This window comes from Octopus bimaculoides, chromosome 13, assembly GCF_001194135.2.
Source record: "Octopus bimaculoides isolate UCB-OBI-ISO-001 chromosome 13, ASM119413v2, whole genome shotgun sequence".
Lineage (NCBI taxonomy): Eukaryota > Metazoa > Mollusca > Cephalopoda > Octopoda > Octopodidae > Octopus > Octopus bimaculoides.
Window position 1 is genome coordinate 18016737 of NC_068993.1, and position 18622 is coordinate 18035358.

General features: G+C 36.4%; 1 protein-coding gene across 1 annotated transcript in view; it reads right to left on the reverse strand.

Annotated features, from left to right (window-relative positions):
• Positions 1–6: 6 nt before the first annotated feature.
• The window catches only part of LOC106879251 (synaptojanin-1), a 124060-nt gene continuing 105444 nt past the window's right edge, over positions 7–18622 (reverse strand). Inside the window, exons 19-27 of the mRNA XM_052972571.1 lie at positions 18346–18424; positions 17985–18144; positions 16901–16993; positions 15964–16115; positions 13340–13415; positions 10454–10497; positions 7481–7595; positions 6623–6706; positions 7–1017 (exon numbers count right to left, since the gene is read on the reverse strand). Of these exons, the coding sequence (XP_052828531.1) occupies positions 380–1017; positions 6623–6706; positions 7481–7595; positions 10454–10497; positions 13340–13415; positions 15964–16115; positions 16901–16993; positions 17985–18144; positions 18346–18424 (1441 nt within the window). The 3' untranslated portion in view covers positions 7–379. The remainder of the gene's footprint in view (positions 1018–6622; positions 6707–7480; positions 7596–10453; positions 10498–13339; positions 13416–15963; positions 16116–16900; positions 16994–17984; positions 18145–18345; positions 18425–18622) is intronic.

Below are 18622 nucleotides of genomic sequence, written 5' to 3' on the forward strand. Positions count from 1 at the left end.
GATGTTTTAATATATGAATGGTTTAAATTTAAACATAAAACAATTGAGAATATCTTGGTTACTTTTCTCTCTCTTTGCTTTTTTTAAAATATTTTTGTAGATTATACCCCAAATTAGAACTTCTATGTATATATATATGTATGTGAGTGTATATACATTATATATAAATATATATATATATATATATATTACATATACATATATACATATACACACACACAAATGTATATGCATTTATGTATGCAAAGGTGTGTGTGTGTGTGTGTATATATATATATATATATATATATGTATACTAATATAACACATTCAACAACAAACACACATGCACACACTTACACACACATGAAGCAACCTGTTTCTAAACACTAACACATTATTAACGACGTGGTGGTACGGGGGGTGGAGGTGGCAGAGCTCTTGCTGGAACTGGAGGAAGTGAGGAAGGAGGTCGAGAAGGAATCGGTGGAGGGTCTGATTTTGCATTCTGAACCTTTACTTGAGAAGTTGAACTAGTAGTGATAGGATTCAAAGTTGCTGTTGGCAACGGTGGGGGTGGTTGCAAAGGGCATGTTTTGAAATCATCTGACAGTGTTTTGGCATTGTTGTTGCTGTTGTTATCTTGGCCAATGTCATTTGAAGGTTGGCTGGGTTTATTCGCAGTTAGATCCCTGCGAACTGGAACCGGAGGTGGCGTTGGAAAGCTTATGTTTGATGGTTTGGGGATAACCTCTGGAACCATAGCATCCATAATATTGGTTGATGAATTCAGAGACATTGGTGGTAATGTAGTTGAATTGGTTGAAGAAGCAAGTGTCATCTTTTGGAGCATGTCATTTGTTTGCTTTTCTGTCTGGTTGGTCGATGACGTCACCGTTAGGTTTTCGACGCTAGCACTATAAGGGCGATTTAAATGAGATGCTTCGTTCGTATCTGTTTTATCATCAGGGGCATTGTAAGTTTGTAAACAACCAGTTGTTTGGCTACGGGATATGCTGGTCTGGGTTGAAGTAGCTCCTAGATGAAAAAAAATAAATAAATAAGGAATATATGAATAAATTAATAAATAATTACAAAAAACATAATATGTAATATACTGATAAAAATTTCTTAATTTGCATTCATTATACAAAATTATTCAAATACTGACTTCTTTCTAGGCACAAATATTAATTTTCAAAGAGGAAGTGATATAACCATTTAATGTAATTTCCAGTATATCACTGGTACTTATTTTATTGTGCTCTAAAGGAGAAAAGGTAAGTACCAACTGACCTTTCTGTTATGTTCTAAACTAAAGAAGTGAAAAATACCGAATCTGGTTTATCTCTTTACCATCAGTACCAATGTAATTACACAAAGATACTCAAAAATAATTAAGCATGAAAATTTGCAGCAACTCTTCAACATGGATCTGACAAAAAAAATATTTGTTAGGCAAATATGTAAAAATATTGGTAAAGAAATAGGTTCCTTTTATTTTATACAAAATTAAAAATTTTTGCTGTACATGGACAGCGGATGGCAAAATATTGTAGAGTATCAGACAAAATACTTTATAGTATTTAGTTACATTTCTTCATGGTTCTACATTCAAATCTTTCTTGGGACTAATTTCTTCTTGTATTTCTAAGGATCAATTAAAATGACCATGGTCCATTTCTAAAATATGTGGCCTTGTGCCAATGCTGGAAATTACTGTTATCGTTGGTGATTAACTCCAGCAATCCTTTGTTAATACATCTAGTATCCCAGTCAGTTCAGGTATAATAAAACTCTAACAAATCTTGTAACTACTAGATTTGCTATCACAGGGCAGACTTAGACAACTAAGACCTATGCTGACGTATCAACTAACATTGGTCAGTCCTGTCTGAGTAACACATCTTGTATCTGCAAGCAGTTTTATAGTAATACCCTTCAATAACCCCAGTCAGTCCTGTTTTAACAAACAGTAGTCCCAATCAGTCCTGTGTTAATACATCTAGCAGTCCCAGTCAATTCTGTGTTAACACACCTCTGGTGTAGAAGTAACCAATCGGATTTGTATGAGCAACTGCTGAGCCCAGCAAACCAGATATAATCCAGGCTGATGCAGAAATATCTTACATACTCTGTCATATAATGTTTCAATTAAATTGCTGTCCAAAGTTTCTCTAGAAATGTATCTGGTAATTACATACAAAATAAAAACACGATGGGACCTCAGTGTACAAAATACCATATTTATGGAATCTTGTTGTAGGAGCTTAGTAACTCAGCACAATTTGTGCTTGCCTAGATTCAATGAAATTGAATTTAGGATAAGGAAGTAGTGTTTTAACATTAATGTAGTTTTAGAAGCTATGTGGGTCAGATTAGAGAGATTATGAACTCAAGCTGAGCATTTTGACTGAATTGTGTAATTGGTTGAGTAGTGGGTATAATATATCTGTAGATACCTGCAACGATTAATGTGAACTGTTTTAGATGGTTAATAGCAAAAAGACTAAGAGTCAAAGTAAGATTATCAAAAGTAAACTAATGCTTAATTTGACTAAATTAATAAATGGTAAAATGGCAAAATCATTAGAGCAATGAATGAAATGCCTTGTGGCCTTTATTCTAGTCTCGTGTTCTGAATACAAACTCTGCCAAGGTTGATTTTGATTTTGATTCTTCTGGGAGTTAATAAATAAAACTGACATCTGGGGCTGATAAAAATATGTGTGGTACCTTAGTAGAATCCTAAGAACATTAGACAGGATGTCTTCCAGCATCTCTTTGTGTTCTGAGTTCAAATCCTGCTTTGGTCTAATTGGGTGGTAAACCTCATCGGTCATCCACTTGGTCCTTATTTTTTTTATATGTTTTAGTAAGGTGGGAAGGTAGTGTCCATGATCAGGGCCCCTGAAGCTGGTGGGTGGAGGAGAAAAGTACAAAGGTATCCTCAAACTGGAAACCTGTTCCAAATGCTTACCATTAAAGGCCAGGTGGTGTTAAACTAGGTTGACAGGTTAAGTCTACCATCCAAGGTCTTTTGGTCCCTTTAGAGGGGTTCAAATTTGCTGAAAGCATTTGGACCAAATCTCTGGTTTGAGGACCCCTCCCCACTCCTCCAGTTTCAGTGGCCCGCTAAAGACTCTAGGGAGCTGCCTTTTTCACCTGATTAAGCAATAAATAAATGAATAAAAAACTGTTGTGGTGATGAATGTTCAATGGGTGTTTGTTATTCATCTTTAGAGTTTGCTAATTGATTAATTAGTTAATGCGTACTGTGTAATCTAAGTGACACTGAAGGGTTGGATGTGATGTGCAGGCTTGGCTATGTGGATAAGAAGTTTGCTTCCCAACCACAGGGAATTCAGGTTCAATCTCACTGCATAACATCATGGGCAAGCATCTTCTACTATAGCCCTGAGCTAACCAAAGCCTTATGAATGGATTTGGTGGACACAGAAACTGAAAGAAGCTCATCGTGTGTGTGTGTGTGTGTGTGTGTGTGTGTGTGTGTGTGTGTGTAATATGAATAATATATATATATATATATATATATATATATATATATCACCGAATGTGGTTGATGCCAGCACCTCCTCCCAGACTTGCTCCTATGCAGGTAGCACATAAAAAACACCATTTGAGCGTGGCCATTGTCAGTACTGCCTGACTGGCCTTCGTGCCGGTGGCACATAAAAGCACTTACTACACTCTTGGAATGGTTGGTGTTAGGAAGGGCATCCAGCTGTAGAAACTCTGCCAGATCAGACTGGAGCCTGGTGCAGCCACCTGGTTCGCCAGTCCTCAGTCAAATCGTCCAACCCATGCCAGCATGGAAAGCGGACGTTAAACGATGATGATGATGATATATATATATATATATATTCATTTTTATTCATTTTCATTTTATCTAGTTTCAGCTCATGAGCTGTGGCCATGCTGGGCATATATATTTCTGTATATATATATATATATATACATATATATATACACACATACATATATATTTTGCGTTCTTGTCTTATTTTGTATTATTTATGTTATTTATATATATATGTGTGTGTGTGTGTGTGTGTGTATGTATATATTTCTGAGCCTGGTGTAGCCATCTGGTTGCACCAGTCCTCAGTCAAATCGTCCAACCCATGCTAGCATGGAAAGCGGACGTTAAACGATGATGATGATGGTGATGATATATATCTAATAATTAATAAATATCAGGGTAAGAAAATAATTTAAAAAATTTTTCACCACCAGTGGCCTAGCATGTAGAAAACTAGTTAATACATTAAACACATAAGAGGTGACCACCATAGGACACTTAGCATGCTAGACAGAATAGCCAAAATCCAAACCACTATTAGGGACAAATCTCGAAGGGAATGAAAAATAAAAACATTTACCATCTATCTCCTGGACCATGGTTTCTAGCTTTATGTTAGCAAATAAAATAATTTGCTAGGCAGAGCCTTCATCAACAGGTATGCCGAGATTAAACATATAAATACGAGGCAATCCAGCATGTGCCTCGTGCTTATATATTATAATTTTTCAAATCCACCATGGAAGCGCAGTTTTTTGTCAGCAGCAAATAAAATAATCCCAGCGTTTCTTCGAAATTTGCCAAAAATTATCAATAATTACTAGATATCAGGCTAAGAAAAAATTTTAGAAATATTTTACTACCACTGGCCTAGTATGTAGAAAACTAGTTAATAGACTATATATTATTCATATAAATACAGTGTACATTTAATAGTGGTTTGGATTTTGGCTATTCGTTTGGCTATTAGGGGGAAATGTGTGTGTGTGTGTGTCTTTGTCTATACATCATCATACTACAAGTGAGGTTGTTTGTTTACAGTTGTCCATGAAAAACATGTCTAGTTATGGCAAAATATTACCTTCTTTGGAATCAGATGGGGATTTGTGACAGTAAAGGTATCTGGCTGTAGAAAACCTACTTTAACAAATTTTATCTGACCCATGCAAGCATAGAAAAGTAGATATTAAATGATGATGATGATGACGTAAAAATCAGATAATGTTGAATAGAGACACTACCAAACATAGGATACAGGATATGGTCGTGTTTTGTTAGAATAATTCCCACTTAGTTCAATAGCAGATTGTTTATTGTAACAAATATTTGAGGTCACAGATGTTGGATGGAAACATTGTGCTAAAGTTTCTAGAGCAGTGATGTGTTTAAAACCAGCAAGGAAAACAACTAAATGATTGATTTATTCAATCAATCGATAAATTAGTAGATTGTCCAGCCCATGCCAGCGTGGAAAATAGACGTTAAAGGATGCTGAAGATAATGATAATAATGCATTTAGATTTCACAGTGAAAGAATCACAAAGGCTTGTCACTCTGTCAGTTAGGATGATAAATATTCCACTTGATTTGAAGACACGAGTATCCTTAACATAGTTCTCAGGGAGATTCAGCATCATCATCATCATTGTTTAATGTCCACTTTCCATGCTAGCATAGGTTGGACGATTTGACTGAGGACTGGTGAACCAGATGGCTGCACCAGGCTCCAATCTGATCTGGCAGTTTCTACAGCTGGATGCCCTTCCTAACGCCAACCACTCCAAGAGTGTAGTGGGTGCTTTTATGTACCACCGGCACGATGGCCAGTCAGGTGGTACTGGCAACGGCCACGCTCAATGATATACAAAATGTGACAAGGCTGGCCCTTTGAACTAGATGTACTCCATCAAAGAGGAAAGAAATGATCTCATGTATTTAATTACAAGGAATCTGACAACTGATAACTTTTTCTAATCACATGTCCAGTTCTAAGAATATGTGATCAGAATATGTTGCAGTAAAGAATCTCCAGATGGATTCTTCAAGCTGAGCCATCTGGCGCAGGAGATTCAGAGGCAGATTAAGAATAAGGTGGTTGGATAATGTCCATGTAGGCCATTGTGGGATTTGATTTCAGAATACAAAGAACTGGGCTGGAACAAATACCACAAGGCATCCAATCTGACATCCTTACAGTTCCACCAAACCACCATTCGGGTTTGCTTCTTTTTTTTTTTCTTTATTGACTTCAGAAGAACGAAAGACAAAAATAAACCTCGATGGGAATTAAACTCAGAGCACAAAGAGTATGATATTCTAAAGACTCTGCCAATTTGGCATCTAAACTGGTAAATAATTCAATTAATAAAGAAATTAAACATGAAAAAAAAAAAAAAAACAGAATTAGATACAGTAAAATGTAGGCTAACATACATAATGCAGTGAGGACAAAATAATTTTTTGATTAATTGAAATTATAATGAAAAGATTAAAAAAAACCCATTAGTGTTAATGACAATTGTAGATGAAGTACAAGCATAGCTGTGTGGTTAAAAAGCTTGTTTTACAACCATGTGATTTTGGATTCAGTCCCACTGCATAACACCTTGGACAAGTGTCTTCTACTACAGTACCAGATGAACCAATGCTTTGTGAGTGAATTTAGTAGATGGAAACTATGGAAGCCTGTTGTATATATATGTATGTGTGTCTTTGTGTTTGTATTTGGCTGCAGCCACCGCCACCACTTGATAACCAGTATTAGTTAGTTTATGTCCCTGTAACTTAGCAGTTAGCAAAAGAGACTGATAGAATATGTACCAGACTTAGGAAAAAAAATCTGGGTTAGATTTATTCGACTAAAACCTCTTTTGGTAGTACCCCTGCATGGTTGCTGTTCAATTACTGAAACAAGTAAAAGATAAAAGGTAAAAAATGAGAAAGGTAAAGTCAAGAATTCTAACATTTAAACAGACTAAAAATTAATGGAGACATGCAATAAAGAGTCTGATCTTTGATTAAAATGGTGGCAACTGTGGATATGTTTTGACATTAATAGACCTCCTCAGTGAAGTCTAACATGTTTTCACAACACCAGAGAATAACTTGAAGAGGATATAGTTTTTGTGTGAAAATGATTATTTACTGATGAAGCAATTTAGAATTCTGTTGTGTTTGGGCATAGTCATTTTCTTTTTGTGCCTTATAATTTAACACACTTACCGGTAAAATTTCCATTTATTTCTTGTTTTTATTTTCCTAAAATTTTCGTTGCGTCTTGCAACCTTTACAATAGTCTTGACTATGATCGGACAGAGTCAAGACTATTGAAAAGGTTGCTAGACGCAATGAAAAGTTTAGGAAAATAAAAATAAGAAATAAGTGGAAATTTTACCGGTGAGTGTGTTAAATCATAAGGCACAAAAAGAAAATGACTCTCCCCAGACACAACAGAACATGCTTCAACACACAAACTCACATAAAGAATCTTGCAAACCAAATCCAAAAATGAAATACAATTTAGAATTGACATTGGAAAATTTCTCACTTTTGTTACACTCTCTATTTCTCCCTCTATTTGAAGGATGCACACCAAATGTGAACTGAAAAATTATTTACTTTCATCAAAGAAAACAGCAACAACAATGAAACTAAGAAAGCAAACAACTCTGTACCGACCTCCAGTAGTTGGGGTTTGGTTAGACATTAAATTGCTTAGTATTTTCTCAGCACTGCTTGCATCAGTAGCATGACAATGATGCTGTACATTGATTGGAGAACTAATACTGGAGATCTGAAAAATATAAATTGAATATAAAAAACAGTAGCAATTTTAGTCAGCTGTATTAAAAATATAAATCTAGAACAAACAGCAATACTGTTATAGAAGTGATTTTTTAAATTCTCAATCGCAGAATAATGCTAATAATATAGCCTGAACAGGATACACAGCTAGCCACCTACACTTTTCTCTGCAAAATAGGGGTAGTTTATCCTGTTCAGGCTATATTATTAGCATTATTCTGCGATTGAGAATTTAAAAAATCATTTCTTTAACTTTCTAATAGACATCTCAATGCTTCTAAAAAAGCAAACTTCATTTGTTTATTTATGTTTGTCATAATTTGAATTTAATACTGTTATAGTTGTTCCAATGTACATAGAGACTATAGAAATGATACAAGGATTATGAGAGGGTGCTGAAAAGTTCCTGGCTTTGGGTAGTAGAAAATACAGAAGGATCAGATAATTATAATTTTATTCAATATATTCCCTCTCAGATTCACACACTGCAGCAGTCTTTCAATTTTACTAAACCCTGAAAAAGATCTCAGAAAGTTGGGCTGCCAGCCAGGTCTTTCATGATTTCAGCTCCCCCTTTAAAAGTGTTTAAGGCTTTAAATATTTTGTAATATGAATGTAACTGTTCACAACACTGATCACCTGCCAATCAACGGAACATGTAAGCCAGATAGAATTACATACTTACCAAGAAATAAGATAGGTGACTAGATGTGAATACTAAGTCCTAACCTGGTGAAGAATGAAGTACTCAATACACACTGGTGACCAGGAACTTGAGGATAAGAATTAGATGGACTTAGAGACAAAAGACAATCCGGAGAAGACAGGTATGGAGGTTGAAACATCCTTTGGCCAGATGTAGATTTACAGAATTAGATGTGTATGTTGAGAGAGGAGGGGAAGATATAGAGACTTATAACATATAGGGCAATCAGGAATTTTTACAAGACAACCTATTGCAAATCATAGAGCAAATCTATGGATGGAGCAAGGTTTCAGCCTTGTGGCATGGTAGAGGATTGGAATGATACAGGAGGAGGAGATGATAATGATGTCCTCATCATCATCCTTTAATGTCCATTTTTCATGCTGGCATGGGTTTGACAGTTTGACCAGAGCTGGCAAGCAGGAGAGCTGCACCAGGCTCCAGTCTGATTTGGTTCGGTTTCTATGGTTGGATACCCTTCAAAACACCAACTACTTTACAGAATATGCTGAGTGCTTTCAACATGGCACCAGCATTAGTGCTATTTTGAGGCGCTGGCATGAGTGCTTTACACATGGCAAAGGAGAAAGCAAAAAACAATATCAGTTAACTAGAAGTTAGATGTTAGATATAGATAGCAAGGGGAGACACTGAAAGTGAGAGGTTTGCCAATGTTCTGTGATGAGAAGATCAGTGGTGTGAGGTGTTCAGGATTGCAAAGCAATGTAGCAATGTATTGGTGATAATCAGGATGCAATTGGGAAATAGTGTGTATGGAATGATAGTGGTGCACTTGCTTTCATTGAAACCGACTGAGGGTGGGGACACACACTCAAAAGCACTATTAAGGATATGAAGGCATGGAAAATACCCTGAACATCAAGGACAGTTACTGAAATGCTGAAAATATCCAGCAAAATGGGAGACATACTAATCCCTTGCACAATCAATCAGGTAGATCTGATGTTACTGGAGTAGTGGTAACATGATCAAACAGCTATAAAGGTAAACAAGATAAACAAGACGGAAGCAAGCACAGAGACATCAGATTGATGGACAGTTATAAAATAGAAAGAATCATAATTACAACTGAAGAAAATTAATTAGCTTTGATGAGATGCAGTTTGGGTTTCTGCTAGGATAGCCTATCACTGATGCTCTCTTCCAAGAGAGACAGCTATGAGAAATGTTCCTAAATATATGGGAGGCAGAGAGGCTGGGATTGAGAGTGAATGAGATAATCATCAGGATAGCAGACAATGAAATATAAGAAATGGTAAAAAAAAAAAAAAAATCAGTGAGAGAAGAGATAATATAAGTAAGAGAGAAGATGTGGAAATAACAAAAATAGAGCGCCAGACTGGCCCTCATGCCGGTGGCACGTAAAAAGCACCCACTACACTCTCGGAGTGGTTGACGTTAGGAAGGGCATCCAGCTGTAGAAACTCTGCCAGATGAGATTGGAGTTTGGTGTAGCCATCTGGTTCGCCAGTCTCCAGTTAAATTGTTCAACCCATGCTAACATGGAAAGCGGATGTTAAATGATGATGATGATGATAATGATGAGATTTATAGTGAAGAAGTGGGATTTGAGATATAATGTGATAAAATAACAGAGATAGAGAGGATGAATGGATTAGAGAGAGAGAGAGAGAGAGAGAGATAGATAGAGAGAGAGAGAGAGAGAGAGAAACAGACCAAAAGACAAACAGAAAAATTTGTGTATTATACCAAAGTGAGGTGGGAAATTGGGAAATGGAGAGATGTGGAGAAAGATTTTCATCAAGAGAAGAAAAAGAAATTTGTATGTGTGTAGATATATAAATGTAGTGGAAGTAAGAAATAATTGAACAGATGTCAGTGTGAATAATGAAGTGTGAGTGGAGGTAAAAAGAACACTAACTGGAAGATGACAAAATGAAACACAAGAAGAAAATAGAGCAAACACAGAAACATCAAGAATTACTGAAAGGAAGCAGAAAGAAATACTGTAATTTCTTACAAATAGCTCATTAATATTACAGCTCGTTAATATTACAGGCAACAGCAGGAATACAATAAAATAAAGCAAAATATAAATATATCTTTTATCGCATTAAGAAAGTTTAGAAAAGACAAAAAAAAAAACACACACACATTACCTTTGTTGCAGAAATTGGAACAATGTTTTCTGTTCTATTAGGCTCTGAAAACATACAAGAAATAACTCAGTTGAACATGAATAGTTAACAATAGTTTAACAGTTATTAGTAGCAGTTCAATTTATAGCCAGCACATTTTCTATTTGTGCAAAGAATATTATCCAAATTGCGTTAACATGCCAGGTAAATGCTTAGCAGCATCTCATCCATCTTTACATTCTGAGCTCAAATTCTGCCTTTCTTCCTTTCAGGGTCGACAAATTAAGTACCAGAGAAACACTGGGATCAATGTAATTCACTAATCCCCTTCCCCAAATTTCTAGGCCTTGTGCCTTTAGTAGAAAGGATTATTATTATTATTTGAAGTAAAGAGGTCAGCTGGTAGAGTTGCTTGCACATTGCATAAAGTGATTAATAGCAGTTCTATTGGCTTTATGTTCCAAGTTCAAATTTCATCAAGGTCAACTTTGTCTTTCATGCTTTTGGGGGTTGATAAAATAAGTACCAATTTAGCACTGGGGTTGATATAATCAACTTGCTCTGCCTCTTAAAATTTTAGGCCTTGTGCCTAATGTAAAAAGAATTATTATTATTATTTGAAGGTGTAAGAGATTGTCAACACAACTGAGTTTGTTTGACAGGGAAGTCACAAACAGCCGCTAAAGACGAATAGATTGTCGTTATTGTTTAGTTGCATCTTAGCCCCCTATTGAGTAAACTTATGGTCAAAAGTGCTTCCAGCTGTAATTATCCCATCTTTTCCAACCATGATGTATCTATGTCTTGGGAAAGACATTTAACTGCATAAGGTGATGAAGCTCCAGCTTGGGAGTTCAGGAGTTTTGGGAAGTGTTGAGTTACCACTTGGTCACCACTCTTTCCAATTCTACTCTTGCCTAGGATCAAGGGCTCAGTTATAAGTCAGATAGTAGATGGCCCTATCACTAAAGCAAGCTGGACTTGAAGGATGGCTGGGTTTGAGACAAGTGTCACACAGGCCCACCAGTTTGTGGATATACCCTGATGTTGCATGAACCAGTCCTCCAACCTCAGTGTAAGATAGGCCATATGCCTCAAGTATAAGCTCAGAGAAAGAGACAGCAGGTGTACATAAATCAGCAGAAGGCAAGGGGAAACTACTGCTGTATCTTTCCAAGAAAAATCACGAAGTTCAGATTTTTCTACAGAGGCCCATGATTGCTGATCATCATCATCATCATCGTCGTTTAACGTCCGCTTTCCATGCTAGCATGGGTTGGACGATTTGACTGAGGACTTGTGGACCAGGAGGCGACACCAGGTTCCAATCTGATTTGGCAGAGTTTCTACAGCTGAATGCCCTTGATGTCTGAAGATATGACACATGACGAGAAGGTATATCTAGAACTCTATATAATGTGTTTGTTGCTTGCTGGGTGTGGTATTATAAGAGAGAAAGAGAGGCTATATATTTAGGGGAGAGTATCACATTTTTTTTTAGTTTTTAAGCTGGAAAGTTTTTGTTTTTCTCTCAGTGGAAGAAAAGGAATAAGAAGAGCATCCATGTTTTATCATAGGATTCTTTATTATAACCGGAATATCTGTATATGGTCCCATCTCAGCTTTATTAAGCCTCATCAGCACAGATTAATTCAAGATATTAAGGTTTCTTTTCTTTTTCTTATATCTTAAAACTAGCCCATCTAAAGTCATTCAAGAGTTCAAAAGAAGCATTCTAACTATGACAATCCTCATCTTTTTTGTATATCTTTTGGTTAAGTTTATCTGTTTTGTATCATTTCCTTTCTTAGGTTTTTAAGATGGTAGAGTGTGTTTTGAGATAAATTTGATTTGACTGGTGGCACGTAAAAAGCACCTTCCACAATGCCAGTGTCGCGTAACTAGCACCTGTGCCGGTGGCATGTAAAAGGCACCTTTCAAACGCTGGGCCTCATGGAGGCAATGACAAATGACCGAGACCTTCAGCAATATGCCGTGCTTGAGTAGAAGACCAATCAAGCCAAGTTCATTCGTAGTCATAGGAGATACTGGTGTCACACAACTGGCACCCATGCCAGTGGCACATAAAAGCAGCCATTATACTCTCAGAGTGGTTGGCATTAGGAAGGGCATCCAGCCTTAGAAACCATGCCAAATCAGACTGGAGTCTAGTGCAGCCCCTCAGCTTACCAACCCTGGTCAAACTGTCCAAACCATGCCAGCATAGACAATGGACATTTCAATATAATAACATTGTTTCATTACTTTTTCAGGGACTTGCATTCTTTCTGTGCTTAGAAAATGTTACCCTACTGTTTTTAGCTTTTATCTTCCTTCACTCTAACTAATGAGAAGTCATTATTTACATTTGACGGATATTTGTCCTCATCTTGTTTGTTGTTAACACAACATTTCGGCTGATATACCTTCCAGCCTTCATCAGCCAAAACGTTGTGTTAACAACAAACAAGATGAGGGCAAATATCCGTCAAATGTAAATAATGTACATAATTCCTCATCTCTTAGATACAGAACTGTTATGAGAAGTCAGTTGAGTTTTGTTTATTATTATTATTATTATTATTATTATTAAGGCAGCAAGCTAGCAGAATCACTAACATGTTGGCCGAAATGCTTAGTGAGATTTCTTCAGCTCTTTACATTCTGAGTTCAAATTCCACTGGAGTTGACTTTGCCTTTCATCCTTTTGGGGTCGATAAATTAAGTACCAGTGAAACACTGGGGTTAATGTAATCGACTAACTCTGTCCCCCAAAATGTCAGGCCTTGCTTTATTATTATCATGATTATTATTATTATTATTATTATTATTCTTATTATTATTATTATTAGTAGTAGTAGCAGCAGCAGCAGCAACAGCCACAGTAGTATAGTAGCAGAAGTTTACCTTTTGGTTTAGATTTCACTGGTCCGGAGCTGGGTCTTGGTGGTGGTTTGCCTGGTCTTTGTGGAGGAGCTCTTTTCTGTTTAAAACACAAAACGCACCTTCATGAGTACATGTTTAGAACTGCCAAACACCTTTTCAGTTTATATATATATATATAGATAGATAGATAGATAGATAGACAGACAGACAAATATATATTGTCATCATTTAATGTCTGCTTTCTGACTCTTATTTCTAGCAATGCTGGTGCTGACTTGCACTCTTAATCACTTTAGTGACGATTGTACTTGTGTCTTTTGATTGTAAATTGCAAATAGCCACTTTAGTAATTTATGAGTAGCTGTGTGGTAAGAAGCTTGCTCTCCAATCACATGGTTCCAGCTTCAGTCCCACTGCATGGCACCTTGGGTAAGTGTCTTGTACTATGGCCTTGGGCCGACAAAAGCCTTGTGAGTGGATTTGGTAGATGGAAACTGAAAGAAGTCTGTCGTATATATATATATATATATATATATGTATTTGTGTGTCTGTGTTTGTCTCCCACCATCACTTGATAACAGATGTTGGTGTGTTTATGTCCCTGTAAATTAGCAGTTCAGCAAAAGCGACTGATAGAATAGGTACTAGGCTTACAAAGAATAAGTCCTGGAGTCGATTTGTTCGATCGAAGGCATGGCTGCAGTCAAATGACTGAAACAAGTAAAAGAATAAAAGAAAAAAACAATATATATATATATTATTTACAATTGACGGATATTTGTCCTCATCTTGTTTGTTGTTAACACAACGTTTCAGCTGATATGCCCTCCAGCCTTCATCAGGTGTCTTGGGGAAATTTCGAACCTGGGTTCTCATTCCTAAGGTATTTTTTCGATGTTATTATTATTATTATTCAGGTCACTGCCTGGAATCGAACTCAGAATCTTGGGGTTAGTAGCCCGCGCTCTTAACCACTATACCATATGCCCATGGGCAATTATAGAGAGAATTTTAGGGCTTATAAATCTAATATTCTCCTATCCTTCCTTAATACTGGTTCCCATATGTTGTTCATATCTGCATGCCCATCTAAAAGAACACCCTAGAATACCAATAAGAAACTTGATGGAAATGTTGACCGTCTGTGTGGAAACTACCTACTTCAGTATGGACACTGATATATATCGACAAGAAGAGGGTTTAGCTATGGGTTCGCTATTATCACTGACAATAGCCAATATATACATGGAATACTTTGAGAATGTTAAAATGTATATATATTTTAAATATATATATATATATATATATATATATATATATATACTGTGAAAATAATAAGTGTAGAAAATTTAGAAAAATTTTCATACCAGTGGCTAGCATGTATAATAAAGTCAATAGACAACATATTTTCATACATAATAGTGTATAAACAATTTAAGTATTTATACACGAAGGAGGTGACCTTTGACAGGATTCACTCAGCTGGCAAAAATGAGTAGTACCTGTAATTCAAAGGGCCTATCTTGTCACACTGTATTAGGCCAAATCTCCCTGAGAATTATGTTAAGGGTACATGTGTCTATGGAGTGCTCAGTAACTTGCATGTTAATTTCTGTTATTGGACCAACTGGAACCCTCATTGTCATAAGCAATGGAGTACCAGTTTATATAAGAACAGCAAACACAAAATCTGGTGGCATGTTCAGCAGATGGAAGAGGGGAAACAATTTCTTCCAAGACTTTTCTATGGTGGTGGTGGTGGTGGTGGTAGTGGGTCTTTCCATATTTGCATGTGTACAAGCATGTTAAATATACCACTGTACATCAATTATTTAAGATGTTGGTCAAGTGATCACATCTTGGCTCCCTCATTACACTGAGGTCAAAACACTGATGTTACTACTATTACTGTTTAACCCCAGGTTGTAGATCAAGCAGACATGTGATCAAAAGCATTCTAGCTATGAAGATCCTTGTCTTTTTTGTTTATCTTTTCGCTACACTCTTTTATATCATTTCATTTTTTAAGTGTGTTTTGAGAGAGATTTGATTTGACTGCTGTTAATAGCAAATCAAGTGACCATACATAGGCTCTCTCTATATATATATGACAGGCTTCTTTCAGTTTACGTTTATCATATTACATCATATCCACTCACAAGACTTTGGTTGGCCAGAGGCTTATAGTAGAAAACACTTGTCAAAGGTGCTATGCAATAAGACTGAACTCAGGACCATGTGGTTGGAAAATAACCTTCTTACCACACAGCCATGCCTGCACCTATACTTAGGAAATGTTTCCCTGCTGTTTTTTTTTGTTAGCTTTTATCTTGCTTTATTTATTGTACAGCTTTGTGCGACTATAGAAAAAAAAGAAAAAAAACCCAGTCAAATTAGTATTGAAGAGTTTCACTTTTTAGCATTTAAACTGGCCATATCTGGCCAAAATGTCCTACCTGTTTTATGTTCAACCCAGCCTCTTATGCTTACCTTACAATGTCATTATAAAACTAAACAATCATATCATCAAAGTCTCAAAGTTACAAGATAATACATGACTGATTTTTTAAAATGTGAATAGATAAGCATCTCACTTGACAGAGTAATGTGAATGCTAAAAAGTTAATAATCAAAGCTGTAATTACCTGTGAAACACCATCTGTGGTGCTGCCACCTGAATATTGGCTGATATTAGATTTATTTATTGCAATAGGAAGAGGAGGACGAGCAGGTGGATGATCAGGCCGGGCAGGTTTATCAGAAAAACTGTCATCAGATGCTACAGGGCTGACACGATCTAAAATAGAAATGAATTTTAGTATAAATTAAGCAGAGACAACAACAAGAAAAAAAGAAACCTGCTAGAAATAGCAGCCAAATCTCTCCCAGATTACTCCATACACCTCATCTTCAAAGAAAGAAGGACACAGTGGATTATGCAACCCTAGATACATCTTTTAACTTTTATCTTTTACTTGTTTCAGTTATAAGGCAGAAACACTGTCTTAAAGAACTTTTTAGCCAAATGAATTGACACTAGTATCTTGTTTTTTTTCCCCAAGCCTGGTCTGGTATTTATTTTATTGGTATCTTTTGCCCAAACTGCTAAGTTACAGGAACATAAACACACTAACATCAGATATCAATCAGTGGTGGGAGGCACACACACACACACACACACATATGATAGGCTTCTTTCAGTTTCCTACCAAATTCACTCACAGGGTTCTGGTTGGCTTGAGGTTGTAGTAGAAGACACTTGCCCAAGGTGCCATGCAGTGGGTCTGAACCATGTGGTTGGGAAGCAAATTTCTTACCACACAGCCATGCTTCTAGAAAATCCCAAAATAAAAAGATGAGATGATCAAGGCTGGAACCCTTTTGATCAGAGGTGGCTTGAATTTACCCACCCTACCTACCATCAAAAAAGGAAGGACACATTGGAACATATAGTCCTAGACACATCATGCCTGGAAAGCAAGATAGAATGGTGAGTCAAGGCTGAAACCTTTTAGATCCAAGCTAATGGAATGGAATTGGCAGATGGACAATTGATGCAAGAAAGGAAGAATGTCTTCTTACCAGAAGATGGTGTGCTTGACCGGGACCATGTAGGTAGGGGTGGAACGGATAATATTAAGTCTTGTGGTTCTACAACATCAAAATCAACATTTCCTGGAAAAAAAAAAGGGAAATGAAAGAAAACAGATTATTGACACTAAAATATTTTAAAAACTATATACAGGCGCAGTCGTAGCTGTGTGGTAAGAAGCCTGCTTCCCAACCACATAGTACTTACTGGGTTCAGATCCACTGTCTGATACCTTAGGCAAGTGTCTTCCACTATAGCCTCAAACCAACCAAAGTCGTGTGTGGGGAATTTGGTAGACGGAAACTGAAAGAAGTCCATCATGTATGTGTGTGTGTGTGTGTGTTTTGTTTGTTTCTAGGTAGACGTTTTGGGCACTATGCAAACCTATTTTTACCTCAGGAAAGAGGTGGTCCATATTAATCTGGCCTTTATCCTTTGCCTTGTCCAGCATAAGAGGCTCTACCAGAAACTTGTGCCCCACTGGCATAGCTCTGAGGGTCATTTAAGCATGCAAGCCACCATATCACAACAAAGACTGGATCTTGTGGTGGTTGTACGTTAAAGGCAAAGTTCCGGTTGGTTAGCTTCTCTGGTTGTGTATAGACAATAGAAAGATACAGAGATGAAGTGAGGGAGGGTGAGTGAATAAATACAGAGTTTTTTTGTTTTTCTTTTTATCATGGCTTGTGAATGTTAACCCTTTGGCATTTCAACAACTGGCCATATCCAGCCAAAATATTCTACCAGCTTTATGCTCAAACTGGCTAAATCTGGCCCCTCACACCTACCCTACAATGACATTCTCAAGATAAACAATTACATCTTCAAAATCTTGAAGCTTCAAGATAATTCATGATTTATTCAAAACAAGGTGGACAAATAAGCATGACCTTTGACAAAGTAATCTGAATGCTGAAGGGTTAAAATGATGATGGTAAAGGCTATGTGATATTAGGGGTCACAGTCATGGTGGTGACCATGACACTGTTACTAATGGTAACATTGACAGAAGTGATGATGATGATGATGATAATGATAAAGAGGGGATGATGATATCTACAGTAAACTAATTACCTTCTAACAAAAATTCAGTGTGGAAATCATCGCCCAGCAGGTTACTAATAACTGGCTTGTATAATGCTTCAGCATTGGCATAGCACATTTCTATTTCTCTCCACAGAGTCATGTTCCAATTGGGATTCTTCAGTTTGACTTTTAAAATATGACCTTCCATCTAAAAATGACAGAACACAATATTACTATTACACACACACAGATACATACATTTGAGGTCACTACTTCTGCAAATATGCCTAGACAGAAGTTACATAATTTATGATAATTAAATTTTTTTAATCATAATTCCTCATAATTAACTACTGTTATGCGATGCCAAATAATCTACTAGTCAACAACATAATGCAGATATACATACCATTTTACGATCATAATCGAGGGCCTTCAAACAGCTTTTCCCATCTTTATAAACCAACCATAAAGTGTTCTTCACAAATCTATGAATAAATTAAGCAAAAACATATTTAAAGCAAGAATCTTTTGTCTTTGACCTGTACTTTTTTTGTTCAATTTATTCTTAGTTTTCTTTTTAACTACCTTCAGATATTAGTACAACATTTATATATATATATTCAAGAAAAGCATAACTAAATATATATTGGTGTTATATATATATATATATATATATATATATC